General features: G+C 35.4%; 3 protein-coding genes, 4 non-coding genes and 1 pseudogene across 12 annotated transcripts; 3 read left to right on the top strand and 5 right to left on the bottom strand.

Moving 5' to 3' along the window:
* The first annotated feature begins 169 nt into the window (after positions 1-169).
* Positions 170-1,962, top strand: LOC117631983 (calcineurin B-like protein 10). Of its 3 annotated transcripts, XR_004586412.1 has the most exons (5): positions 170-325; positions 401-584; positions 794-876; positions 1,581-1,767; positions 1,879-1,962. XR_004586412.1 is itself a non-coding variant. In XM_034365342.1 (4 exons), exons 1-4 carry the CDS (start codon positions 314-316, stop codon positions 1,915-1,917), a joined length of 318 nt encoding a protein of 105 aa, XP_034221233.1. In that variant the 5' UTR covers positions 170-313; the 3' UTR covers positions 1,918-1,962. The 3 variants fall into 3 exon arrangements, 2 of the variants coding, with proteins under 2 accessions (XP_034221233.1, XP_034221234.1); XM_034365342.1 differs by lacking the exon at positions 1,581-1,767; XM_034365343.1 differs by having other exon boundaries at positions 1,581-1,962.
* Positions 1,963-4,903: 2,941 nt separating this feature from the next.
* Positions 4,904-8,904, top strand: LOC117630908 (cysteine synthase). 2 transcript variants are annotated; one of them, XM_034363764.1, is made up of 11 exons: positions 4,904-5,100; positions 5,773-5,826; positions 5,934-6,043; positions 6,262-6,319; positions 6,659-6,922; positions 7,006-7,143; positions 7,260-7,311; positions 7,643-7,722; positions 8,049-8,108; positions 8,277-8,357; positions 8,516-8,904. In XM_034363764.1, exons 2-11 carry the CDS (start codon positions 5,785-5,787, stop codon positions 8,606-8,608), a joined length of 978 nt encoding a protein of 325 aa, XP_034219655.1. In that variant the 5' UTR covers positions 4,904-5,100; positions 5,773-5,784; the 3' UTR covers positions 8,609-8,904. The 2 variants fall into 2 exon arrangements, with proteins under 2 accessions (XP_034219655.1, XP_034219656.1); XM_034363765.1 differs by lacking the exon at positions 4,904-5,100 and adding an exon at positions 5,337-5,370.
* Positions 8,905-9,065: 161 nt separating this feature from the next.
* LOC117633322 lies at positions 9,066-9,241 on the bottom strand (annotated as a pseudogene).
* Positions 9,242-10,112: 871 nt separating this feature from the next.
* LOC117633320 lies at positions 10,113-10,274 on the bottom strand. Its single transcript, XR_004586632.1, has one exon. It is a non-coding gene; the product is annotated as a U1 spliceosomal RNA (small nuclear RNA).
* Positions 10,275-10,910: 636 nt separating this feature from the next.
* Positions 10,911-11,071, bottom strand: LOC117633318. Its single transcript, XR_004586630.1, has one exon. It is a non-coding gene; the product is annotated as a U1 spliceosomal RNA (small nuclear RNA).
* Positions 11,072-12,752: 1,681 nt separating this feature from the next.
* Positions 12,753-12,908, bottom strand: LOC117633321. The gene has a single exon (XR_004586633.1). It is a non-coding gene; the product is annotated as a U1 spliceosomal RNA (small nuclear RNA).
* An 842-nt stretch (positions 12,909-13,750) lies between these two features.
* On the bottom strand, positions 13,751-13,911 carry LOC117633319. The gene has a single exon (XR_004586631.1). It is a non-coding gene; the product is annotated as a U1 spliceosomal RNA (small nuclear RNA).
* A 1,885-nt stretch (positions 13,912-15,796) lies between these two features.
* LOC117630670 (cysteine synthase-like) lies at positions 15,797-19,545 on the top strand. 3 transcript variants are annotated; one of them, XM_034363371.1, is made up of 11 exons: positions 15,797-15,898; positions 16,755-16,814; positions 16,963-17,072; positions 17,213-17,270; positions 17,550-17,813; positions 17,888-18,025; positions 18,143-18,194; positions 18,529-18,608; positions 18,892-18,951; positions 19,064-19,144; positions 19,277-19,545. In XM_034363371.1, exons 2-11 carry the CDS (start codon positions 16,776-16,778, stop codon positions 19,364-19,366), a joined length of 972 nt encoding a protein of 323 aa, XP_034219262.1. In that variant the 5' UTR covers positions 15,797-15,898; positions 16,755-16,775; the 3' UTR covers positions 19,367-19,545. The 3 variants fall into 3 exon arrangements, with proteins under 3 accessions (XP_034219262.1, XP_034219264.1, XP_034219263.1); XM_034363372.1 differs by lacking the exons at positions 15,797-15,898; positions 16,755-16,814 and having other exon boundaries at positions 16,969-17,083; XM_034363373.1 differs by lacking the exons at positions 18,892-18,951; positions 19,064-19,144; positions 19,277-19,545 and having other exon boundaries at positions 18,458-18,557.
* Positions 19,546-25,554: the final 6,009 nt, after the last annotated feature.

The following is a 25,554-nucleotide window of genomic DNA, read 5'->3' as shown; positions in this document are numbered from 1 at the left end:
AAAGAAATTCATTTCTAGCTATAGAATCATATAAATACCCTACATGAAATTGACTTCATAAACACACCTTACTATTGCCAGCTGTTTTTTTTTTTTTAGTTTACTTAATATACAGATTTTCTGATTTACCCTTTAGTGAGAAATTCATACAAAAAACTCAAAATTGGATTATTACTCATCAGTTGTTACTCTCTCTCTCTCTCTCTCTCCCTCTCTCTCTCTGGTGTAGACGCAGATATATTTCATTGAAAAACACAAAGCCACACAGTGCCAGAAGTAGTAGCCTCGATCTAATGAGTTGTTGCAAACGACAATGGATTTCTCGGTAAAAATTAAAATGTGCGAATTTTCATTTCCTATTGTTTATGCTTAATTTTTGATTTTCCGATTAATTAAGCAGGGGGTTGAGCAGAGATTGAGGTCTTTATCATTGGGCAAGTGGATCTGCGCGGCATTTATACTGTTTGTAGCGATCATAGAGGTGTTAATTTTTGTTGTGACCGGTTGCTTTAGACGCCATCCCCGCCCAACCAATCGCCGTTTCATTTTTGGCGATATGTCTATCATCGCCGATGAAACCAGATGTACGAATTTATTTATTTATTTAAAATATTCAGAAGATTAAGAAAACTATATATATGCAGAACTTCGAATTGTGAATTATTTCCTTTTGCTTTGGGAATTTTGAAAAAAAAAAAAAAAAGAAGAAGAAGAAGAAGAAGAAAAAATTGATTAGTTAATGAGAATTTTGAATGCTGTTTGGGCTGTTTATTTGCATGAAATCATGATGCAGTTACTGTTAATGAGCTGGAGGTATTGTATGAGCTGTTTAAAAAGTTGAGCAGTTCAATTATCGACGACAGATTGATTCATAAGGTCAGCCAAATTTCTTTGAATCATTCAAATTCAATTATGAAGAAATGTGTTATTTCTTTCTAGTTTCATGCATTGTAGTAATTATTTGGATGATGATTATGTTGCGGGAAGAGTTAGCACTATTTAGAACTCCCTATGTTGAAAATCTTTTCCTGGACAGGGTATATGCTTCATACCAACATCTTGCACTAATTGACTAGGATATATATAATTCCCTACACCTACTTACACGAACTGGATTTTGCTTTTCTAGGTTTTTGATCTCTTTGATGAAAAGAAAATGGTGTCTTTGAAATGTGTTGTTCGTGCACTCAATGTCTATATATTTTGAAAGTGTTTACCACCCTTATGGTAGCGAAGTGGTTATTAGTTATTACCAATGAGTTTTCTGGTATGGCCTTGGTACTAACAAAGCATGACATAAAGGAATATGTAAGCAGCCACCCGACCCGCCCATTGTGGATACTTCTTTTACTGCTTTCATCAGTTTCATGGTCATTTCTATATGCAAGCTTTGTTATCTTGATGACCTTGTACGTAAAGTTGCTTCTGTTTATTTTGAGAAACAATATGCTGATATGATATTTGCAATGCATTCTGTTCGTCGAGACTTCATGTGTCGTGTTGGTTTGTACGGTGAATTTTAAAATGGTTGGCTTTATTTTTTGCAAAAGATATCGAATTAACAGTGTTTTTTGCAAAAGATGAAGAAGAAGAAGAAAATCTGAAAAATCGACCTAGGCGGGACAACACCGCAGCGAGTTCACTCTAAACATTAAGGGTAGGCACCAGGGAGATAGGCGGCGCTTGGGAATGTTTCACAGTAAATCAATCCAAGAGTTCAATTTTTTCTTTTTCTTTTTGTTCGTGGGAATGTTTTCCTTTGACTACGTAAGTTTGGATGTTGTTTTACTGGGTGGTAATCAGAGCTTGTGGAGAATTTAGTACTCACAACTTCTTCTATGACATAGTATTAATAGTGTATTTTTTTCCTTTTTGTAGAGGTATTTTCTTTTGCCTTTGCGATTGTATGTGGTGTAACTATGGACAATTGGAGGTGGTTTCTGCAAAAGATATTGAATGTCTTCCTGGGCTTTTTAAGGTTTTTTTATAAATTTTTTTTTGTATGAAATGGTATTAACTATGTACTTATATAAAATGATATTAACAGTGTACTTCTATGACATGGTATTAACAGTGTACTTCTATAACATGGTATTAACAATGTACTTCTATGAAATGATATTAACAATGTACTTCTATCACATGGTATTAACGGTGTACTTTTATAACATGGTATTAATAATGTACTTTTATGAAATGATATTAACAATGTACTTCTATCACATGGTATTAATAGTGTACTTCTATAACATGATATTAACAGTGTACGGAGGTTTGATGGAGAAGGGTCGTAAAGACAGCTCCTTGATTTTCGTGATTTATTTTTTTAGTTCGGGTTTTTTTTTAAATAAATTTGGACTGGGCTTGTTTTGGGTTCTTTTTGAGTTTTTTTGTGTTGGGCTTGTTTTAAGTTAATCAATGGTAGATATGTAATTTATAAGAACTTCAACACTCATTTCTTATGTAGTAAATAGGTTTTGGGTGTGTTTCTAAAGTGCATTTCATGTGGGTTTTTTTTTATCTTATAATTTCAGCCCCTATTCTGGGTATATTACTAAAGCTCCTAACAAAAAATTCATTTGACAATTTATAGATTAATAGGATAGATCCTTCGATTAATAAGGTAAATTACATACGTGGTTAGACCAGTCGGCTAAAACATTGAGTTGTGTGAAATTAAATTTAACTGAATTGGCCAGCATATGAGTAAGCATCAGTAGTCTCAGTTGATGACTAAGCATCAGTAGTCTCAGTTGATGAGGAAGTCATCCAAGCCCTTATTGACTCGTAACTATAAGATTTTGAGATGTTTCACTTAAATTCGAATCTCCCTTATTATAAATTAGATTCATTTAGGCTATCTTAGTCGGTTGGGACAGTGAGTTTGTGCGTTGCACTCAAATTCAAATCTTCCTCTTGATAAATTAGATTATTTTTTATCAAATAAATTAGATTAATTTAGGCTATCAATTATATAAAAAATAAACCTTATTAGGAACCAACAAATGAATATGGGTTTATGTTATTTTATTTTGGGTCGAAAAAGTGTCATATTGAAGAAATGGCCGCATAAATCAGAGCTAAGCCCAGAAAATATCAACAGTAAATGTTTCAAAACGCATAGAAACGTATCCAATTTTCTCTATATAAAAAAAGAAAGAAAAAAGAACCCATATCCAATTAAACAGCATCAAAATCAAGACTGAAATTAAGGGCCCAAAAAGACTTCAAAATATTTACAGGCCTAGTTCTTTAAAGATTCCGATACTTCCAAATTAGGCCCAAAAATACCGCGAGTTTACAGGTGTAGTTCCTTTGGGTCGGACTCGAACCAGACGAAAATTTCCCGTGTCTTTCAGTTTTCGCATATTTTTGTGTACATATATTTATTGTTTTGTTTTTATAGCGCATAAATATTTATATACAATTTTTGATGCTTGAAAACAGCAGTCCCCATGGTTTCATTTCATATGTCAAATTGCCACATTAAATAATGGATGGATGGATCATTCAACCAGACGAGATAATATGTCTCCATCCATTGTTGAAATATTCAAATGTGATATTCCACATACTGCAATTATCAATAACAAATAATTCCAAAGTTCCTTTTTTTGGTCAATAATAATTCCAAAGTTCTATCCCAACTTATTCACCATTGTGGCAAATTTGTCAACACACCTTTCATGCAATACAACAAATTAACAAGTGTTATTTTTTATTTTATTTTTAAAAGGAAAATGGATGTAGATAGTTGACCAATGCAAATGTACAGTACTCTCCACTCTGCACCCGAGTTCAAATTCCCTTCTATGTAGTTTAAAATATAATATCATTTATATAAAAACAAATAAAAATAAATGATAAAAGTACCTCACACATTGGAGAATGGGGAACATAATGCAATAAAATCATGCTCAAAGGATAAAACTAAATCATTATGTCTAGTATGCTCATTTATTCCCATGTGAAACGTGGGGATGGGGATATCCCAAAGATGGGGAGTGCTAGCAACCTTCTCTCTAACCTTCTCCTTTGGACCTTCTCTCTTCTTCTCATGACAAGTGTCACTTTCCTTACACTTAAAACAATGTCATTAATGCATCACACAAACTAATTTTTGTTTTCCAAGTTTACCCTTATTAAATGTATTAATTTATTTTAATAACAAGTTAATTTTTTTACAACTTTCTTATCACCTTGTTAAAAAATTAAAAAAGAAAATAAAAACTGAAGTTTTAAAAAAAAAAAAAATTTCCAAAGAGAATGTGTGTTTTGTTAAAAACAAAATAAAGATAACAACAATGTCATGTAACAAATTTTTTTTAAAAAAAAATTTCTAAAAAATGACGTTTTTCCTATTTAATTTTTAATAATGTGTTAAAGAAGTTGTAACAAAATTTGAATAAATTGAAGGAAATATAAAAGTCAATACATTTTTAAAGGGTAAACTTGAAAAATAAAAACTATCTTGTGTGATGCATTAATGACATTGTTTTAAGTGTAAGAAAAATAACACTTGTCATGAGGAGAAGGGAGAAGTTCCAAAAGAGAAGATTAGAGAGAAGGTTGCTAGCATTTCCCCCCAAAGATTATGCACAATCAATTTCCAATCCAAGTTATATTGTATTTTATATTAGAAATAGAACCAATCGAGGCTGCTCATGATACACATGATCAAGTGCCCCTACAGAATATAAATAAATAAATTGATGAATAATTGTTATTGGCACCATAAAAGTAAGAATATTTATAATTTATTTTGATTTCCCTTTCTTAATATCAATTATAAAAAAGCCACGATAACAATATTAAGTTGTAACTTTTAGAAAATAAAAAATAAAAAACAGTTCATAGACAAATAAAAAGAAAAACAGAGGAAAATATGTAATATGCCGTTGTTTTTTATTTTTGGAGAAGAAGCAGGCGGATGACAATGATAATACGGAAAAATAAAAAAGGCTCCATCCACAGACGTAACGCCAGCTGAAATTTCTTTAAATATCCGCAACTCTCTCACTTTTGTCATTTGTGTTCCTTCAGCTCTGAGCTCAGATCCTGGCCATCCTTTAAACTCTCAACTTCCAAGTCAAGCTGGTGGTAAGCTTCCAAAACTCTCTTTCATTTCGTTTCAGTCTTATATTTCTTTCAGCTCTTTGCATTGCCAGGAGTCTCAAGCAGGTTTGATTCACTTCATACTCTTGCGTGATTTAATATGTTTGGATTTTATTTATTTATCAATCAATTTCTTGTTTTTTAAAAGACTAAATCTTTAGATTCTCGAAACATGCAGTTTCCTTTTTCATTTGATTGTTGTGTCATGATCGTGGATATGGGATTGGTTACTGAGATGGTTGCTGATGTGAAGTCGTAAGCTCAAAAATATGCAATTTTCTTTTTCATTTGATTGTTGTATCATGATTGTGGATATGGAACTGGTTATTGAGATGGTTACTGATGTGAAGTCATAAGCTGTTTGGCTGCTGAGAAAACGGAGGAAAGAAATTAAAGTAAAACTTTGAAGTGTTAAATCTCCTATCACTTGCTCTTGTCTCCAGAAAGGAAAAACAAAAACAGAAGAAGATCAACTCAGTTTTTGAAGTGTTTATAAAGTTCAAAGTCACACACAATAGTTACTTATTTTCTTCTTTATTTTACTTTTTAAATAAAAAAAAAAAAAATCTTGGTATTTGTTTTAGTTGTTCTTTGAAAGCTGACTTATTTAGAATTTTACGTATTGATTATTGCTGATACTCTTCATTTTCTTAACAGTTGACTGATAAAATGGGGGAGGAGAATTCTGGGATTGCAAAGGATGTCACTGAAGTAAGTTGTACCCCATTTAGTTTCATAATGTTTAACCCTTTGGGTGTCTGAATATTATATGATATTTTGCTGATTGAATGTGTTTATTCATTGTGATTGTTATACAGTTAATTGGTAAAACACCATTGGTGTATCTCAACCATGTTGTAGATGGCTGTGTAGCAAAAATTGCTGCTAAGCTGGAGATGATGGAACCCTGCTCCAGTGTCAAAGACAGGTTTAACTAATTCTGATTGGAATATTTATCAGTTGCACACACTGCAATTGTTTGATTGGGATTTTTTTCATGAGACTGCCTTGTTCAGTGTTATTGTTGTGAAGTTGGACTTATATGTAAGCTGAAGTCAATTCCAAAGTGGGACTCCAAGAGAAATTTCCATGGCCCAGTTCCATGCAATCAGTTGAAAACTTAGAATGATGATTTGTTCATTGTAGGATCGGATACAGTATGATTAAAGATGCTGAGGAGAAAGGTCTCATTAAGCCGGGTGAGGTTAGTATTCATGTCTTTCTTATCTAGACAAGTGAAATAAGTTTTCTGAATCCAAGTGGCGCCTGTGTTTGATACTCAAATAGAAATGTCTGTTATTATCTGATATGATTTCCGCTATTCAATCCCCAACTTGGTTTAGATATCAGTCAATCATTTGCAATTTCTTCTTTCAAGTTTTATTTGTGATGTTCCCTCTGCGTGTGTAATGTAAAAAATTAAAATGATAGGTATTTATCTTTACTTTTTCACGGTCTAATAGTGTTCTGGTTCTGTTTGTGTAATTAATGAGGTAAAGGAGAAACTTTTGATTTGACAATTTTTTCTTGTTTCATGTTGTAGAGTGTCCTGATTGAACCTACGAGTGGCAATACTGGCATAGGATTGGCATTTATGGCAGCTGCTAAGGGTTACAAACTAATAATCACCATGCCTGCTTCAATGAGTCTCGAAAGACGAACCATTCTTCTAGGATTTGGGGCTGAGCTTGTCCTCACAGATCCAGCCAGAGGCATGAAAGGGGCTGTTCAGAAGGCAGAAGAGATAGTGGCAAAGACTCCCAATGCTTATATGCTACAGCAATTTGAAAACCATGCCAACCCAAAGGTGAAAATTTTATGCCATGTTTTTTTGTTAATATAACTTGCTGTCTGGATAGACTGCTGGAAAGATATTTCTGGTCTGTTCAGGTACACTATGAAACTACTGGACCAGAAATCTGGGAAGGCTCTGGTGGTAAAGCCGATGCTTTTGTTTCTGGGATAGGAACAGGAGGTACAATAACAGGTGTTGGGAAGTACCTCAAGGAGCAAAACCCAAACATCAAGGTTGGCCGTCTCTTTGCATATTATAATTTAGAGGATAATAATTATTCAATTTTTTTTATAATGCCTATATCATTATTTCTAATAGTGCTGACTTGCCCCTTGCTTTTTATGTTTAGCTCTATGGTGTAGAACCAGTTGAAAGTGCTGTTTTGTCTGGAGGGAAACCCGGTGAGTCATGATAACCTGCTTGTCACGAGCACATGGGTGTTGGCCCTTTTGATCTGGGCTGCAGGCTCATTATTTAGAGTTCAATAAACTTCATTTTTTGGGCCCAAGTTAAATGTCTGTAAAGTGGACCTGTAACTGTCCCTTAAGAATTTCAAAAGAAAAGTCACCTAGATACCCACATGCTAGAAAATTAGTGTTAATTGACAATCCTAGATTCAGACTAGTCTAGCGTCAGCAGATGATATTGAGTACAAACTGTTTGCTAGAGAATTTTCGCTCTCATATTCTCCTTTTCTAAATTTGATGATCTGTGTACTTCTCTATATCTCAGGCCCTCACAAGATTCAAGGAATTGGTGCTGGCTTCATCCCTGGAGTTTTAGATGTCAACTTGATTGACGAAGTTATTCAAGTAAGCACTAAAACTTGTACTTGGCATTATTTTCCACTGAAGACTTGAGGTTATTAATTGTAATGATTGATATTTTTGACGTCTTACTGCCATTATTTTTTTTTTGGTGGGGGCTTTGATTATCCTCCTTAAGATAATCTGTCTAGGAAATATCATTGTTTGAGCTTTTAATTTCATCGCAAGACTTATATGAGTATGCTCATGATGATATCAATAAGTTATATGCAGTGCCACTTTTTTCATTAATTTTGTGAAATTGAAAACTTTCCTTCCAAGCTGCAAGTTTATATTTTGAGAGCTAAACCAATCTTTCTATGGCTTTGCAGATATCAAGTGAAGAAGCTATAGAAACTGCTAAGCAGCTTGCATTGAAAGAAGGTTTGCTGGTAAGTCCACAACCGTGAATGAACTGTTTGAACAAGAACTTCTCTTGGTTCTTTTAGCATGCTATTGATTTTGTCATGAATTTTACAATCTTCGGTATTCTGGTTTCCTTTGGTTGCTTCCATTGTTCCATCTTTTCTATTTTGATTTACGATTAACATGTATTGCAGGTGGGGATATCATCCGGTGCTGCTGCTGCTGCTGCAATTGAAATTGCAAAGAGGCCAGAAAATGCTGGAAAGCTCATTGTTGTAAGTCATATTATTAACTGCAGTAGGTTTTTAACAACATATTGGACTACTGAGCTTGTTGTTTAAGTATGTTTCCTGCATAGTTTGCACAAATTGACAGGAATGGTACGTTCCCTTAAGATTGACTGGATCGCCTTTTCATTTCTAAACGTGTACAGGTGGTCTTCCCCAGCTTTGGAGAGCGTTATCTATCCTCTGTGTTGTTCGAATCTGTGAAGCGGGAGGCTGAGAATATGGTTTTTGAGCGCTGAGATGTTCTGTAGCTTCGAAAGGAACTGTACAAATTTCACGATTTGCGAGGCAGAGAGTATGATTATCAAGCTGCGCTGTGTTTTCGCTTTGATTGCTTTTGCTTGTTGACATGAGTCTCAATAAATGCTATGAAGAATAAAGTGCTGCCTTTTCTGTTTGTAATAGAATTTGAAAACAGTTTGTATGGCTTACTAATTCAAGAACCTTTACATCCTTGTGAGATTATTCAAGTTGGTATGATGTGTTTTAAGAAAATTAGCAGCATTTTCTCATAAATATTATGCAAGGATTGGTATCAATGAAGCAATTTATGGATGGTAAACAGAAAAGGTCCAGTTGAATTTTACTAAAAATTATTTTTGCATGTCACTGCAGAATTGAAGGGATAAATTAATATTTATTGGACTTAGTATTTATATTAAACTAACCGACAAAAATAAAATCAACTTGAGGAAGCAAAGTAATGGATGGAAACATACTGATTTATAATCAATTCTGAATGGATTTTATACCAGACAAAAAGGTAAAATGAGGAATGAGCCTAGGCGGGCACCCCTCCTAAGTGCAATGGAGGTCACCAACCCAGGCCATGAGCCTTTTTGATCGCCCATAGACCTCGTCCAGGTAAGTATGTTTCAAAGTGCCCCTTGTTCCTCTTTAATACACTAGTTTCGCTTTTCACTTCTTGTGCATTTCCAATGTGGTACTTGAAGCTACTGGCTAAAATGCTGGAAAAAAGTACCAGAGACACATACGGTTTGACAAACTTAATTAATCTAGAGAAACACTTGACTCTTTTTTCCTTTTTTGAAATATTGAGCGTTAGGGTTATAAGTAAAATATTAAGGAGCATAAATGAAAAGTACAACCTTAGTGATGAAAAGTTGCATGGTTTCTCCTCCAAAGTCCAACACAAAATAATAAAGGAAATAAGAAAGGAAACTGGTCATATATAGTCTCATATATCAACAAAGTCCCACTAATCTAGTAGTTTGGAGCAATTGCACTGTCAGGCAATATTTTGGATTCCGGTTCTAATTTCCGTAGTGTATATGAGTTTAGTATATTATCGTCATTTTCAATAGAAATTATCCTGAAAAAATAGTCTCATAAATAAGGATTTTGTAGGTTTAGGTGCCCAGCTACAATATAATTGACAAATACAGCTGCTGATGTGACTCGATTGAATTTCACAGTGAATGATTTAGTTGCAGCACATCAAAAGCTCTCTCCGCTGACATCATAAACGCATTTAACCTCAATAATTTGCCTTAACAGCAGCAATTAGTTTGTGGGATTCAGGAGCAGCAGCAGCAAAAATAAATCAGAGACGAGGTAAATATAACAGCAGAAACTAATGCAAGTTTGGACTCAATATTTTTTGGGTTTAGCCCCTTTATTTATAGTCAATAATAATGTGAGACCTACCTTTTTTTTTTCTGAATAATTAGCTAATGGGCCTTTTACGTTGAGAACTTACAAAGAAGTTTGTTTATAGAATTGACAGGGGCCGCGCGGACGCAGGCCCCCACGGCAACAAATTATGACGTTGGCTCTCCTACAGTGAGGAGACCATAGGCAGGCACCCCTCCTAAGTGCAATGGAGGCCACCAACCTAGGCCATGAGCCTTCTTGATCGCCCATTGACCCCGTCCAGGTAAGTATGTTTTAAAGGCACCACCTCTTCCTCTTTTATGGTACGCGCATGCCATTTGTTTCTCTTGTTCTTCGATGTGGGACAACCAAGTTAAAATTACCGTGGTTTCCGATGTTCCAAAATACATGGGCACTGCTCGGTGTTTCTTATTGCTCTGGCACTGAGTATCGATCAAACAGAGACAATATTCTTCGACCCAATATATAATAAGTCTCTTAAGTTTTCCTTCCTTTTTTGGCAAAGTATATCTTACTCAAAGGTGAGAAAACGCATGGTTCGAACACCACACATAAAGGTTTGGTTTTTATGGTGTAAATTGTTCTTAAGACCATAAATCTTCAAACCAGATTTCTTAGTTGCTGTCTGTTTTCTCCAGAATTCATAGTTGCTGTCTTTTCTCCAGAATTCATAGTTGCTATGCTCTCTCTGCTTATCTATGCCTGTATAATCAAAGCAGTCTTCAGAGCATAATTTCATGAAACCTTCAAATTCCATAGAATTCAACCAAAATAAAAGTGAGAATTATCAAATTCACATACAACTCCAGGGTTGTGAAATTTTACAAAATCAAGGCAGGTACTTCGGAAGAAAATAATCTATTTAATCAATTAAAAGAAATTTGAAAAAGCTTGGATTATCTTTGAGCGGGGGCTGCGCGAACGCAAGCCCCCATTGCAATAAATTATGACGTAGGCTCTCCCACTTGGGGAGACCTTAAGCTAGCACCCCTCCTAAGTGCAATGGAGGTCACCAACTTAGGCCATGAGTCTTCCTGATCACCCATTGACCCCGTCCAGGTAAGTATGTTGTAAAGTTGCTCCTTAGTCCTTAGTTATAGCTCGTCCTCTGGTCTCTTAACTGTTCTTTTATCGATGTGGGATCCTTGCAAATATTGACCCCCTCCTATCCTATATGCAAGCTGAGACTCAACCCCGCCCTAAACTCCACATTGAGATCTTTTAGGCCTTAACTGAACCACCAGGATGAAATCTAATATGGGATGATAGAGTTACACAGAGTTCTCCTGCATTACTACTTGCTCTCTTGATAACAAAATCAATCAACTCAATAGAAATATGAGTTCCTTTCTCAATTATCCTCAAATTCAGAACTCGAAATATCAAAGCATAGACTTGTTTTTTCACTAATTAATATATAACAAAATAAACAAGGGAATCGGAAAATGACTCACAACTACATTCATTATTCGTCATTTGCCACATTACATCATGGTTGAAAATAATTACCATGCATAATTACATTATTAAAGTTTGACCGGAGTTCTTATGAAAAAAAAAAATCATAATCAAAATCACACGTATATTTTATGAAAATATTATAACTAAAATGTGACATAAATAACATATAATCAATCGGTGATAATAATGGTGTATGATGATGAAATGTTATTAGCAAAATTACACTTTAAAAAAAATAACTTTTGAAAAACATGCGCCATATGTATGTTTTATGAAAATATAATAGCTAAAATGTGATAAAGTAATTTCTATAAGGTGAAATAAATTGACAGAATACAATTTAGTATAAAAACTTAGGGTTCGTTTGGGAGTGATTCGGGAGAGATAAATTATCACTTTTATGATGAAGCACATGCTCGTAGAATTACTTAAAATTAGATCTAGCATTCGTGTCGTGTTTACAATGTTCGTGTCATGTTAACGTCAACACGTTTTTCTTAACGGGTTTACATGACACGACACGATAAGAAAATAGGTGAAAAATGTCAAACATGAACACGACCCGTTACAATTCACGAATCACACTACAAGACCAGTTTCACCCGTTAAGAATTTATAAAAAAAAATTAAAAAGAAAAAGAAAACATAAGGAGAGAAAAAAAAAAAAAACCAAAACCAAAACCACTGCACAGCCCCCCTCTTCCTATTTCTCTCCTCTATCCCCAATCCATAAACCTCCATTAATGACACAACTAGTGAGCGAAAGGGTTCGCTGAAGGAGGAGGAGAGAAAGGGTGGCACAATGAGAGGGAAAAACAGAAAAGAAAGCTATGTTTGGTTTATGAGGAAAACAAAGAATAATGAAAAGAGAAGAAACTTACAGAGAGAGATAGTGGGAGGGTTGGGGGAGGAAGAGAAGAAAGAGAAGGAGAAAAAAAGAAATATATATATAAACTTACAAAAATGCCCTTAAGCTTTAACGGGTTAACGGATATTTACGAATTTACCCGATACGACCCGTTAACTTAACGTGTGACTAACGGATCAACACGACATGATAACTTAAACCTGAATACTAAAATTTTCATGCGAATTCTTGTCGTGTACAATATTGCCATATCTACGACACGATAACTTAAACCTGAATACTAAAATTTTCATGCGAATTCTTGTCGTGTACAATATTACCATATCTACTTAAAATCACTTTTTGGAGATCCAAAGTTACTCCCATACAAGATGAAATAGACATAAAAGAAAGGAACAAAATTTAGAAAATAGAATTTAGGAGGGCCGCGCGTACACAGCCCCACTACCACAAATTACGACGTACAGTCTCCTCTAGGGAGATGTTAGGCAAGTGCACCTCCAAAGTGCAATGGAAGCCACCCACCTAGGCCATGGGCCTTTTTGATCACCCATAGACCCCGTCCAGGTATGTAATTTTTAGCGTGGTCCTTTGTTTTGTATTTATCCCCCAACACTTATCTCCACATTCTGTACGTTTCCAATGTGGGACATTCGACCCAACCAAAGTCTGGAAACTTAAATTAATCGCAGCCGACCCAACCAAGGATTTCTGGCACTCCCTTATTCATTACCCCATTATTTTATGGTCCTTGTGCTTCATCACATTTGTTGAAAATGAAGAGCTTGAGATTGATGCTGCAGCCTTAACTTTTTAGCTTTGTTCCCAATTTTTAACCTGCAAAACCAATACTTGCATCGCTTGCCTCTAGCTATGATATTCCAGAGACAAAAAAGCAAGATTTCAAAACATGAAATTTCTATAAGAAATGAAGGATGGTGCTTGAGCAAGTGAAGCTAGCTGAACTCAGTTCATCAATTGCTTAAGTTGTCCTTTTTTTATTATTTAAATTTTGTATTTTATCAGAGCCAGAAAAAGGGGATGTTTCTTTACTTACTGTGCGCAGCCATTTAAAGCAAGAATAACAATTTGCTCACCAAGCTGCAAAGAAAATGGATAACCAGCCTCACCCCTCAGTATCAACACCAGAGTGTTCAAGTGCAGAAGGGCGGGCTCACTATCGTGACTAACACCAGAGCTTAGTCAGAGCCAAAGTCTTTTGATAGGAACTTACAAATTATAATTGGCTAGGAAGAACCAAACACCAGAGCCAAAGTCTCACAATTCTTTATAGCAACGAACTTCACAAATTACAATTGGCTTAGGTAGAACCCAACCCCTGGAGAGTGAAAATTAAATTTTTGGGTATATGGCATGAGAATTACTGCTTGTTCCACAATATTGATCTGAAATTTAGGCAGGGGCTGCGCGAACGCAAGCCCCCTCGGCAACAAATTATGACATTGGCTCTCCTACTAGAGGAGACCATAGGCAGGCACCCCTCCTAAGTGCAATGGAGGTCACCAACCTAGGCCATGGGCCTTCTTGATCACCCATAGACCCTGTCCAGGTAAGTATGTTTTCACATGCTCATCCTTATGTATTTATACGTACTCACCTCAACTCTCCAGCCTTTACTTGGGCGATGTGGGACAAGTACACGCATATTGGCTTTACTAATTGTGCTAGTTGTATTGCAAAGCAAGTTCCCTGGTTTCAGTAATGGTCTTGAAGGGTATTTTTTATTAATAATTACAACTTGTGTCCCTTCCAGCAGGCTAGTGACTTTCTATTTTTCACTTCTTTTTCTTACCCTTCAAGCTGTAGATCTTTTCCTCTGTTAGTTTGCGTTTTTCTTTGTACATTTCTTGCAGGAATTATTATTTGTCAGCGTAGAGATTTATGAAACGAGGAATGAGAACGGCATAATTTGTACATACTAAAGATTGTTTTGTGATTTTCAAGAATACAAGATGAGGTCAGGGAGAGGGACTTGCATATGAACAAAATAACGACAACAGTACAACCTGTGTTTGAACTTCTCAATAAAGATATGACCTTTCAGAAGGATCGTTTTTCGGACTCATCTTGTATTCTTGAAAATCAATATTAGATAAGGGATCAGACCGCTCTTAGAAACATAAAACAAAAGCAAACTCTCCTAGTTCGTTTTTGGGCTAATTTTGTTTTGTAAACCTTATTCTGCAAAATCAGTCAGTAATCAGTATGTGATTCACAATTGCTGTCACAAAACAATTAATAATTTTTTATTTTTTTATTTTTGGGTCTGAAAAAACAATTAATATTTTCACGTCAACTGATTTATTGTAATGAACCAAAACCAATCATGAAGATGCACGTAGCAGCTGAGCCATGGTCAGCAGTTTGTGTGAAGACAAAAGCATCCCTACAATTAACTTTATTTAACACATCTCGAGAGGTATTCGGAGACACAAATACCTGTGAGTCTTTGGGCATCTCACAGTAATGCAACGATCAAATCTTACTTTGATGTTGACTTGTTTTTCTTTTCTTTGCTCATTTCTCTCAATGAAATTTGCTATGGCTCTTTTTACCTTTTATTGTGATTCTATCACAAAATAACATGCATCTTTTCTTTTTTAATTGTCAAAACAACTTCTTTTCACTTTTATTGCATCCCTAACTTTTTACCAAAACAGGAAAAGAAAAAAATTCCTATTGTTTTTTTGGAAGATTTACTATTATACCAAATATAGGAGCCCAAATTATTAAAAAACCTCTATGAAATGGATTTTAGAAACACACCACCAACCCCAAAACCTCATAAAAAAAACAAAACACTCGATATGGCATCAAAGTAATTTAATAATCAAAATTAAATTCAATAGGGCCATTTGTCAATTTTTGAGTTTTTTTTTTGGGTTTGTTTATATAAATTAAATTGTGTAAGGTTTTATCTATATTATTAGTGCTAAGAATGGGTATATTACTAAATATCTCTATTTATTTTTTTCCACTTTGATTTTTCTCAACTATTTTAAAAATAATAATTTCCTCAATTAAAATTTTAAGTCTTTGTGGCCCTTTTGAACTCTAACTTTAATAATCCCTCTACAACCAAAGTTGTCATTGACAACATTTGTAGACATAGTTTATGGAGGGTTTTTTTTAAATACATCATCATGTTACCAAGTGATAAAATAAGAACAATGGGATTTTTTTTTCTTTTCTATTTTGGTAAAAAGTTAGTGGTTCAGTAAAAGTGAAAAAAGAAGAAGTTGTTTTGGCAATTAAAAAAGAAAGGACATATATTACTTTGTGGTGGAGCCACAATAGAAGGTAAAGAGGAGTCCCTCCTTATGGCTAAGGAGGGAAGTATTGTCAATAAAAATAAAAATAAAATACTTACATAAAAAAAACCAAAATAACTCCCATATGTGCCTCATGGAAGTCCAAAGAGCCAAACTTGAGAAATAGACATTCTAAACAAGTAGTTAGCATTTTTCTCACCGAAACAAAGTACAATACAATATTTGCATTGAAAACTGCTTTCTTTCTTCTCTATCTTCCCTGCAGAGATAAGGTTTGCTCTGTTGTACTGTCTTGGTGGTTCTTATTTGATTTCCATTACTTGGTATTTCACTTGTAACTGTTCCTAAAATTCTGCAGAGTTTTGTTCTTGGTCAACAGCTGGGTGTAAAAAATTTCATTACCAGTGCTTCAAATTTTGAAAATCAGCTTGTTAATATTGGATACAGTTCTAAACTATTAATCTGTCTGGTGCTATGTTTATGGTCATTAAATTAATAATTGGCTTTGAAAAAACTTTGACTTTTGGGCTATCGGTGGTTTGGTCAAAAGGCTTGTACTTTGGGATTGCATTCAATATTGGGTAACTGAAACCTTTTTCATAAGACTGCTTTGTGTGAGTATGGATTCTGAAGAATTTTGGTAAAAGTACTGCCTTTTTAGTTCACTCTTTTGAAAACCTTCTTGTGATATTTCTTTGATATCTGTTTATATTTTTTGGCTGGTTTCCGACCGTTCATAATTGATGTGAATCATCTGCATATTTGGCGTCTTCTGATTCTGTTGACTACTCTTTTTCTATTTCCAAGGTCTGATTATGATGTTCATGAAGCTGGATTGAATTTTATTTTCTCATTTTGTGTGTGTTTATTTTGTTGGGTTGGTTTGTTTTTACTTCAGAGTTTTAATTTTCATTTGTGAATGGATGTATGAAGCCACGTTTTACTATACGTTGTTGTACCTGTATACGCTGTACAGTATTGAATGTAAAAATAGCTATCTTGGATGTTATTTCAGGCAAATGATATCCTTGTTAGGATTTATGTATTATATCAGACATGGCTTTTCAAATAGGTTAATGGCAATGCGCTTCTTCAGAGTTTGTTTTCACTCTTTCATATCTTTATCAGCTTGCTGCCAGAAAAGATAACATGGAAGACAAGTGCGCAATCAGGAGAGATGTCACAGAAGTAATATTTCTTCATGAAACTTTACGCATTCAATGATGCTTAGCCTCTTTTTCATTTATCAGGTTTTTTATTTTTTATTTATTTTCATGATTATAAATATTTTACTGTGGCTTATGATTTGCTCTCTCTGTCTTCTTGATTCATGCAGTTAATTGGAAATACCCCGTTGGTATATCTCAACAATGTTGTGGATGGTTGCGTAGCCCGAATTGCTGCCAAGCTAGAATCAATGGAACCCTGCTCTAGCGTGAAAGACAGGCATATTTTTTGTTAGTTTTTCCTCAGGAATATTGGTTTTGATTTTCCTAGTATAAAAACGATCTAGAAAGTAAGGGATATAGAATCTGGACTCAGAAATTAATATACTCATTTGGTCTTAAATAATTTTTTATATGCAGGATTGCATTTAGTATGATCAAGGACGCAGAGGATAAAGGTCTAATTACGCCAGGGAAGGTTCAAAACAAATATTCGCCATATTTATAGATGTTTATTTAGTTTGTAATGCATATTTTGCAGAAAAACATGTTCAGATTATCCATTACACCTTCAAGTAGGCTTCAGCATACTAAATCTATACATAAAGTTTCTTCTTCCTTTTCTGTTATTTTAAGGATATCAGGTTTGACTATATAAGGGAATTTCCACTTATATCATCAGAAACGTGGAGTGTTTCAAGTTTCAACTAACTAACTTGCTTGGGTTCTTGATATGCATAATTAATTGGCACTGAAGACTGTTCTTGTTGAGCCCACAAGTGGCAACACTGGCATTGGATTGGCATTCATTGCAGCAAGCAAGGGTTACAAGCTTAAGATAACCATGCCATCTTCAATGAGTCTTGAGAGAAGAATTGTGCTCCTAGCTTTTGGAGCTGAGGTGTACCTCACAGATCCTGCCAAAGGCATTAAGGGAGTTCTTGATAAGGCTGAGGAGTTGCTAACCAGCACACCTAATAGTTATATGCTTCAGCAATTTGAAAATCCTGCCAATCCAATGGTATTTTTGCAGTATATGTGACATGGCTACATGGTTGAAAGGATTTATGAATAATTTTGTAATACTTTGTGTAGGTTCATTACGAAACCACCGGCCCGGAGATATGGAGAGACTCAGGAGGGAAGGTTGATGCCCTGGTTTCAGGGATAGGGACTGGGGGTACCGTAACCGGTACTGGGAGATTTCTTAAAGAGCAAAATCCAAAGATCAAGGTTGAGTTTTGTGTGTGTAATATACAATATATGAGAGAGAGAGAGAGAGAGAGAGAGAGAGAGAGTCATTACAATATACATGGTCTAATGGTATGGTTTCTTTTGTTTAATGTCTAGGTGTACGGTGTAGAACCAGTCGAAAGTGCAGTCTTAAATGGTGGCCGACCTGGTGAGTTATTACAATGCCTGTGTCTCTGCACTACCTCTTTCTTGTGTGCTTGTGAAATTCTTTGTAAAACATATTACAACAGAACATCATGAAGCAGGTGCTAAGTTTTTCTGGTTATCACTTGTCATCCTGCCGAATAAAACAAAATCAAGAAGTTAAGTTGATGTCATTAGAATGTTAAATCTAAAGTATTTTATGATAGTTTGATTCTTTTAAGTGGTACAATACGTGGATTTCAACAGCATGAAATTACTATTCCACAGTATTTGAGACTTCATTCTCCTATATTGATTGATGCTCATCTGGATACATAATATGCACACTCATTTCAAAGGGAAGCATCTGATCCAAGGAATTGGTGCTGGTATCATACCTCAAGTTCTGGATGTAAGCTTGCTCAACGAAGTTATTCAAGTAAGTCTTGAACTTATTTACTGCAGTTCAGATTGAATTTACACATTTTTAATGAAGTATTCTGATAATGAAAATTTGAAATTATCGACTTGCTCTTAATTGTACAAGTTCTTGTTGCATTTTGATGTGAACAGTTTTTAGCAGTATTATAATATAGAAACTAAATCATGTATGCCTTCAATACAAGAAAAACATTTATTAGCGGTACGGTATCATTGTGCTAAGCGTACATACGATTGTGCTAAGCATCAACTTGACTGATCATGTTTCTGTAACACTTTAGGTAACCAGTGAAGAAGCTATTGACACCGCTAAGCTGCTTGCCCTGAAAGAAGGTCTTCTGGTATGGCATCAATTAGTTGAAATGACATTTAGTGTTATGGTGGTTCTATGAGTTTGTTACTCTCCATGTCTTTCCATCTATGATGCTGATTGTCAGAGCAAATATTTTGCAGGTGGGGATTTCATCTGGTGCAGCAGCAGCAGCAGCAATAAAGCTGGCCAAGAAGCAGGAAAATGCTGGAAAACTCATTGTTGTAAGTCTAATTGCGTTTTTTAATTGAAATAGAATATCTGTACTGCATTGGCTTCGAATTGTTATCCTATGAACTGCATTTGGTTCAACAAAACACTCCATTAACTTCTCCATTCATTTGTGGCTTCTGCAGGCTGTGTTCCCCAGCTTCGGAGAGCGTTATTTGTCTTCAGAGCTCTTTGATTCCGTTAGGCATGAGGCGGAAAACATGACTGTTTACTGAAGTGTTGCTGAATTTCATAAAATGCTTCTTATTGCCTTGCTTCTTGAAATAATAAGAAAAACTTTGCTCTAGTTTGGATGGCAATATGACCTCAGCCTATAACGGCACTAGACCCTTATTACAAACAATATTTGACTTATGCGATTTATAACTCGTTAAAAAATAAATTCTGGTTCGTATTGGTTATCTTCCTGATAAACCTCAGTACAAAATTGAGCAATGTTTTGTACGGTGGTTCATAGAAAGCCAGTGCTAAAAGAAAAACACATCTTTTGTTTATCTCATTAAAATAAGGTTTTTTATCGCAAACGGTCCCTGAGGTTCATGAAATTATCACCTATTGTCCTTAAGTTTTTGTGTGTGACATTAATAATGGAAGATATGTTATAAAAATTATATTAAGATATCATATAGTGGAAGATTAATATCTACTTTGGATATGTTGCAAATTAATATCTATAAGGTACAAACTAATGCAAGTAGGAGGGTCCTTTTTTATTATTACTTTTTTAATTAAATAGTATCGCCCGTCGGCTATACTATGATTTTTTATTTAAAAAAAAGCGTATAGCCGGGCGGCTATACTTTGACACGTGGCTTTAACCAAAAGAGGTTCTCCTTCATAAAAAAAAGAGTACAGCCGAAAGGCCATGCTCCATGTTTTTAAATTTTTTTTTAAAAGACATGTGTTGACACGTGGCGCCTAATGGCGGGTCTCTTTTTTATATTAAAAACTAGTAGAGCCGGCCGGCTATACTCAGTTTTAAAATTTTTTTAAGACAGTATAGCCGAGCGGCTATACTTGATTTTTTTTCTAATTTTAAAAAAATAGTATAGCAAGGCAGCGTTAGTGTTTTTTTTATTTTTAAAATTGTCGTTAATAAATAGTATAGACGAGCTATTATAGTCTTTTACATATGTATACATATATATATATTAAGAATTTTTTTATTAAAAAAAAGTATGCCTTGGCTTTAATCGATAGAGGTTCTTCTTTGTTTTTTTTTTTTTAAAAAAAAAAAAAGGCAAGTATAGCCGTCCGGCTACACTCCATGTATTTAATTTTTTTTAAAAGACATGTGTTGACACGTGGCGCCTAATGGGTGGGGGGGTCCTCTTTTTTATATTAAGAACCAGTATAGCCGCACGGCTATACTCATTTAAATTTTTTTTTAAAAACCGTATTGCTGTCCGGCCATATTTTTTTCACACAATGGGGCTGCTCTGTTTTTTCTTTAGAAAATAGTATAGCCGGGCGGTTTTTTTTTTTCTAATTTTTTTAAAAAATAGTATAGCAGGGAGCATTAGTGGTTTTTTATTTATTTTAAATTATCTTTAATAAATAATATAGACGAGCGGCTATAGTCTTTTGCATATGTATGCATATATAAATACATGTAGGTACTTATTTTTCAACAATACATTCGTGTTCTATACACATCTCATGTTGTTGTATTGTACATGTACGTACTTATTTCTAATGTTTTATGCACGTATTTTCAACAAAATTTTCAAGAAGACACACAAAATCAAATATTATACAAATAATTCTCACATATTATTGAATAAAAATAAATTATGTTATAAAAATTATATTAAAATCTATATATATAAAGCAAAAGGCAGAGAATGGTGAAACATTCAAAATACCAGAAAATGTCCTTGGTTAATGCAAACATTACAAATTGAAATTATTAATTAAATGAGGATAATATGGTAAATTCAAAATTTTTCGTATTAAAAAAATTAAAAATAAAAGAAAATTCAGATAATGGATCTTATTTTTATGGAACACAACTATCCATTATTTTTTTTAATTCTAAAATAAATTTAATTTTTTTTTTTAAAAAGCCTCTTGCAGGCGCGGAAGCGCGTGCAGAGAGGCTAGTATCATATAGTGGAAGTTTAATATCTACTTTGGATATGTTGCAAATTAATATCTATAAGATACAAACTAATGCAACTAGGAGGGTTCTTTTTAATTATTAATTTTTTAATTCAATAGTATAGCCGGTCGGCTATACCACTATTTTTTTAATAAAAAAAGTATAGCCGGGCAGCTATACTTATTTTTGACACGTGGCTTTAATCGATAGAGGTTCTTTTTATAATAAAAAATAATCCGCGTACAACCGCATGGCTATACTCCATGTTTTTAGTTTTTTTAAAAAAATTCATGTGTTGACACATGGCGCCTAATGGTCGGGGGGCCTCGTTTTCATATTAAAAATAGTATAGCCGGATGGCTATACTCAGTTCTTAAATTTTTTTAAAAAGTAAAGCCGGTCGACTATACTACTATTTTTTTTATTTTATAAAAAGCGTATAGCTGGTCGGTTATACTTATTTTTTGACACGTGACTTTAATTGATAGAGGTTCTTCTTTTTTTATAAAAAAACGAGTACAACTGCTCGGCTATACTCCATGTTTATATATATTTTTTTAAAAAACATGTGTTGACACGTGGGGCCATATGGCTGGGTGTCCTTTTTTTTATATTAAAAAATAATATAGCCATACGGCTATACTCAGTGGTCGCTAGTAGGCCCATCATTTGGCCAGCGAGCTCATGGGCTGATGAGGGCCCGCCCGGCCAATCGAAAAAAAGCTTGACCCAGCCAGTTATGAACTTTGAGATGGCCCGACCTGCCTTAGGCTGGGCTAAGCTTGGGCTTGGGTGTCTGAAGCCCAGCCCGACCCGATTAATCCCAAGAAAGCCCGGCTTGGCCCGCCCACAAAAGCCCGGCCTGCTAGGCCCGCATACATATATAATTATGTATAAATAAGAGTTTAGGTTTATGATTATATCACTTAAATCACATATATAATTTGTTTCATTTCATTTACTTTTCTTTACTCATTCCTAGTTTATAATTGGATGATTAGCACATTAATTTGTGTCAATTATTAATTCAACAATTATATATAAATAAGATGAACAACACATCACATCACCAAATATAATCATATGACAAAATATAATTGTAATAACCCAAAACAAAATATCTAAAAAGAAATAAAATATCTAAAAAGTAGGATTAATATCTTCTAGCAAAAAGACAATTTTGCAATTGCATTAATTAATAGGGAAAAAGTTGACTTTTTGATCAAGGAAGAATTTTGTAATTCCGCTTGCGCCGTTGCGTAGAGCACGGCGAAACGAGTCCGTAGACACGGAGTAGACTCGAATCAGACTTGTAACGAAGAAAATACGATCAAAATACCGCGAAGGGCAAAATGATAATTTGTCAAAAAGTCAGATTTTTTTTATCCCTTTCTCCCTTCTCTCTCCTCATTTCTCTCTCCTCTCTCTCTCCTCCCGATTTCGCCCAGCAGCTCGACCTCCGCTCGCTTTCGATGTCGCCACGGCCGCCACACTTGGAGCCGATCTCCGCTGTTGGTACCAAACGAACCACCATTCGACCGCCGTCATTTTTTGACCAGCCGCCGCCCTTGCCGTGGCAGGAGCTCGGCGGAATCTGCCATTTTTGCCGGATTTCCAGTTTGAACTTTGAGCTCTTCGTTCTCCTTCAATTCTCCACCAAATCGATCGAGTTCTCAGCTATTTTTCGTGTTCTAGCTGATGGATGCATGGGTCTCGATCGATTTTAGCTCTAGAACGTACAATTTTCGACTTGAAAATCGGCCAAAACTTCGGCTGCCGTGATCGTCCGTTTCTGGTCACTTTTTGGGGTATGTCCAAGAACAAAAGTGACTCCAAATGGGGTGTTTTACCTAGGATAGGAGTTTGGAGTCTTGGTTCAGAGATGTTTCGACCACCCGAAATCGTTTTGGACACCTGAATCTACCCGCGCATGGGGCAGCGCGTGGGCGAGGGTGGTGAAGTGACTCTAGATAGTTTTGAGATCCTCGTGTCGTCACTAGCGCGTAGGATTTCGCGGATCTCGATTCGGAGTCCGTTTGAGCCCCTAACGGATTTTCCATATCTCGCGATCCTTGGGTGCAGTGTCGTTAAATCATTGGATCGCATTGAATTTTGGATATGTCGGTCTACACAATTTCAGGATCGTGTAGGATTCGACGGATTGCTAATCGGAGTCCCAGATACTCCTAAATCGCGAACCCTGGGGCTAGGGTTTGGATTTTAAGCAATAACGCGATTTTGGCTAATCCGACCGTCCGTTTCAGACCAAATTCGCGGAACATGGTTTCTTCTCTGTAAGGAACCTTCAGGGAAGCCCAGATTGGCCATCGGAGATCATGGGCCCCACGGGTCCCAGGTCGGCCGATCTGGCAGCTTATCGCTTAAGTTAAGCGTCGGGTTTTCCAAAACTGATCTAAGAGTCTGAAAGGCTAATGTGGGCATAGGAGTAACTTTAAAACGAGTGCACGTATTTCTAGGAGCCGGGGGCATGGTGTTTAATTTAAATACTTTTTATTCAGCAGTTTATTAATTTAAATCAGGCACCGAGGCCCGACAGAACCACAGGAGGGACCTTCAAAAGGTCCAGCTAGCTCGGACCAGCTGTGAGTGGACTTTCTTTCATAAATGCCTTTGTATAAATAAGTTATATAGATAATTTCTATAAATAAGATTTCATAAGTGATTTTATATAAATAAGTTTTTATAAAGGAGTTTATCGGAATAAATTTCAGTATCTGATCTCGCATAAGTGTTATTACATGTTTTTCTGAGCAAGAAATGTAGCGTAAAACATCTTTGTTTTTATATTACTCAGTTGAGCAGTAGATTTGAGATTTGTGATACAGAGATGGCAGCTTACCTCAGATTTATCAGATTACAGAGAATTATCATGTTTTTCTAAAATAGTTGTTTAGAACCACCATGTACCCACCTTTTTATTTGGTGATTACCCACAGTCGGACCGATGTCTACGGACATTCAGTCTGATTTCAGTTATGTCAGTGCACTTGACTTTGCCTCACGAGTTTCGGGGTCGCTCGGACCGTGAGTGCCAGGATTTGCGGCTCGGCAGACTTGGTGTCCCGAGACCTGCCAGAATTTGCGGCTCGGCTAACTTTGTGTCCCCGAGACCTGCCAGGATTGCGGATCAGGCTGACTACGGTCCCCTGTATCTTGCCAGAGCGACTCGAGTCGACTTGGTGTCATCTAGACCTGCTGGCGGATCAGGCTGATCATAGTCCCCTGATTTCGTCAGTTTGCGGCTCGGGTAGACTGCATGACGCCCGAGACCTGCCAGGGGAGTTGACGGATATGACAGGGGTACAATTAGGCGGTAGTTTCAAAGGATTTTGAGTTTTTTTTTTATCCAGTTATGATTTTCAGATATTTTATACCAGTTTCTTTGTTATTCGCGCATTTATATCTTATATATATATATATATCTGTTCAGTTATACGAGTACATTCATCAGTAGGTTTTGACATACTTAATTGAATACCTTGTATTGAAATATAGACAAACCATCGATTTATATCCTTACTTATTTTTAAATGGGGGTTATTATGGTTATAAAATTGTTTCCAAGAACATTATTTTTGTCAACTCACATTTTCAACCTGTTTTTCGCCCCCAGGCCGTAGAAGTGCGCATGATCCACCACCGGGCCATCCCTAGCTTCCGCGCTACCAAGTAAGGTAGAGTTTTGTGGAAAAATCCTTGAAACCCTGTGAACTTTAGAAATTGCTCTGATATCTAGTTTTAGTGGAAAACTGAAGCTGTCAAATATTTGGTTATCCTATTCTGGCAGTTGGTGTGGATTTATTCGATTGTTTGACAGGTGAAAAAATTTGGATTTAGTCAAAATACTGGGGAGACTCTGCTGAATTTTCGGCAGGAGTCCAGAGAAAGTTTTCATAATAACTGTAGCAGGAAGGGTAAAATGGTCATTTGTGTCTGACAGTTGCCATATGTTAGACACGCACAGGGCTTGGTTCGAATTCCAAAGTGGAATTAGGATCGGTTCCTGTCAATAATCGTACCACCAAATATAATCATATTTTTCTTGAACAGATCACCAAATATTTGCATATTTATTCATATCATCCTTTAATTTTTTTTTTAATACTTATTATTTTTTACAACGTATTACGGTTTAATTATGTAATAATCTCAAAAATAATACTTGATTTTATTATTTTTGTGGAAAATCTTATTAAGTTGTGTGACTTTATTGGGTGTTTTATGAATTTGGTTTGATGTGAAAATATTGGAATTAAGTGAATTTAATCTCAAATTTGGACA

The sequence above is a fragment of the Prunus dulcis genome, chromosome 6, assembly GCF_902201215.1.
Source record: "Prunus dulcis chromosome 6, ALMONDv2, whole genome shotgun sequence".
Lineage (NCBI taxonomy): Eukaryota > Viridiplantae > Streptophyta > Magnoliopsida > Rosales > Rosaceae > Prunus > Prunus dulcis.
The sequence above is the reverse complement of the archived record's forward strand: the minus strand, read 5'-3'. Positions and strand labels throughout refer to the sequence as shown.

Bases quoted from the DNA above. Each gene is read 5' to 3' on its own strand.
- LOC117631983 (XM_034365342.1), top strand. The intron at 585-793 runs GTACGAATTTAT...ATCATGATGCAG, and splicing joins CATCGCCGATGAAACCAGAT to TTACTGTTAATGAGCTGGAG. The intron at 877-1,878 runs GTCAGCCAAATT...TCCTTTTTGTAG, and splicing joins ACGACAGATTGATTCATAAG to AGGTATTTTCTTTTGCCTTT.
- LOC117630908 (XM_034363764.1), top strand. From the start codon at position 5,785: ATGGGGGAGGAGAATTCTGGGATTGCAAAGGATGTCACTGAA. The intron at 5,827-5,933 runs GTAAGTTGTACC...ATTGTTATACAG, and splicing joins TTGCAAAGGATGTCACTGAA to TTAATTGGTAAAACACCATT. The intron at 6,923-7,005 runs GTGAAAATTTTA...TGGTCTGTTCAG, and splicing joins AAAACCATGCCAACCCAAAG to GTACACTATGAAACTACTGG.
- LOC117630670 (XM_034363371.1), top strand. From the start codon at position 16,776: ATGGAAGACAAGTGCGCAATCAGGAGAGATGTCACAGAA. The intron at 16,815-16,962 runs GTAATATTTCTT...TGATTCATGCAG, and splicing joins TCAGGAGAGATGTCACAGAA to TTAATTGGAAATACCCCGTT. The intron at 18,195-18,528 runs GTGAGTTATTAC...CTCATTTCAAAG, and splicing joins CTTAAATGGTGGCCGACCTG to GGAAGCATCTGATCCAAGGA.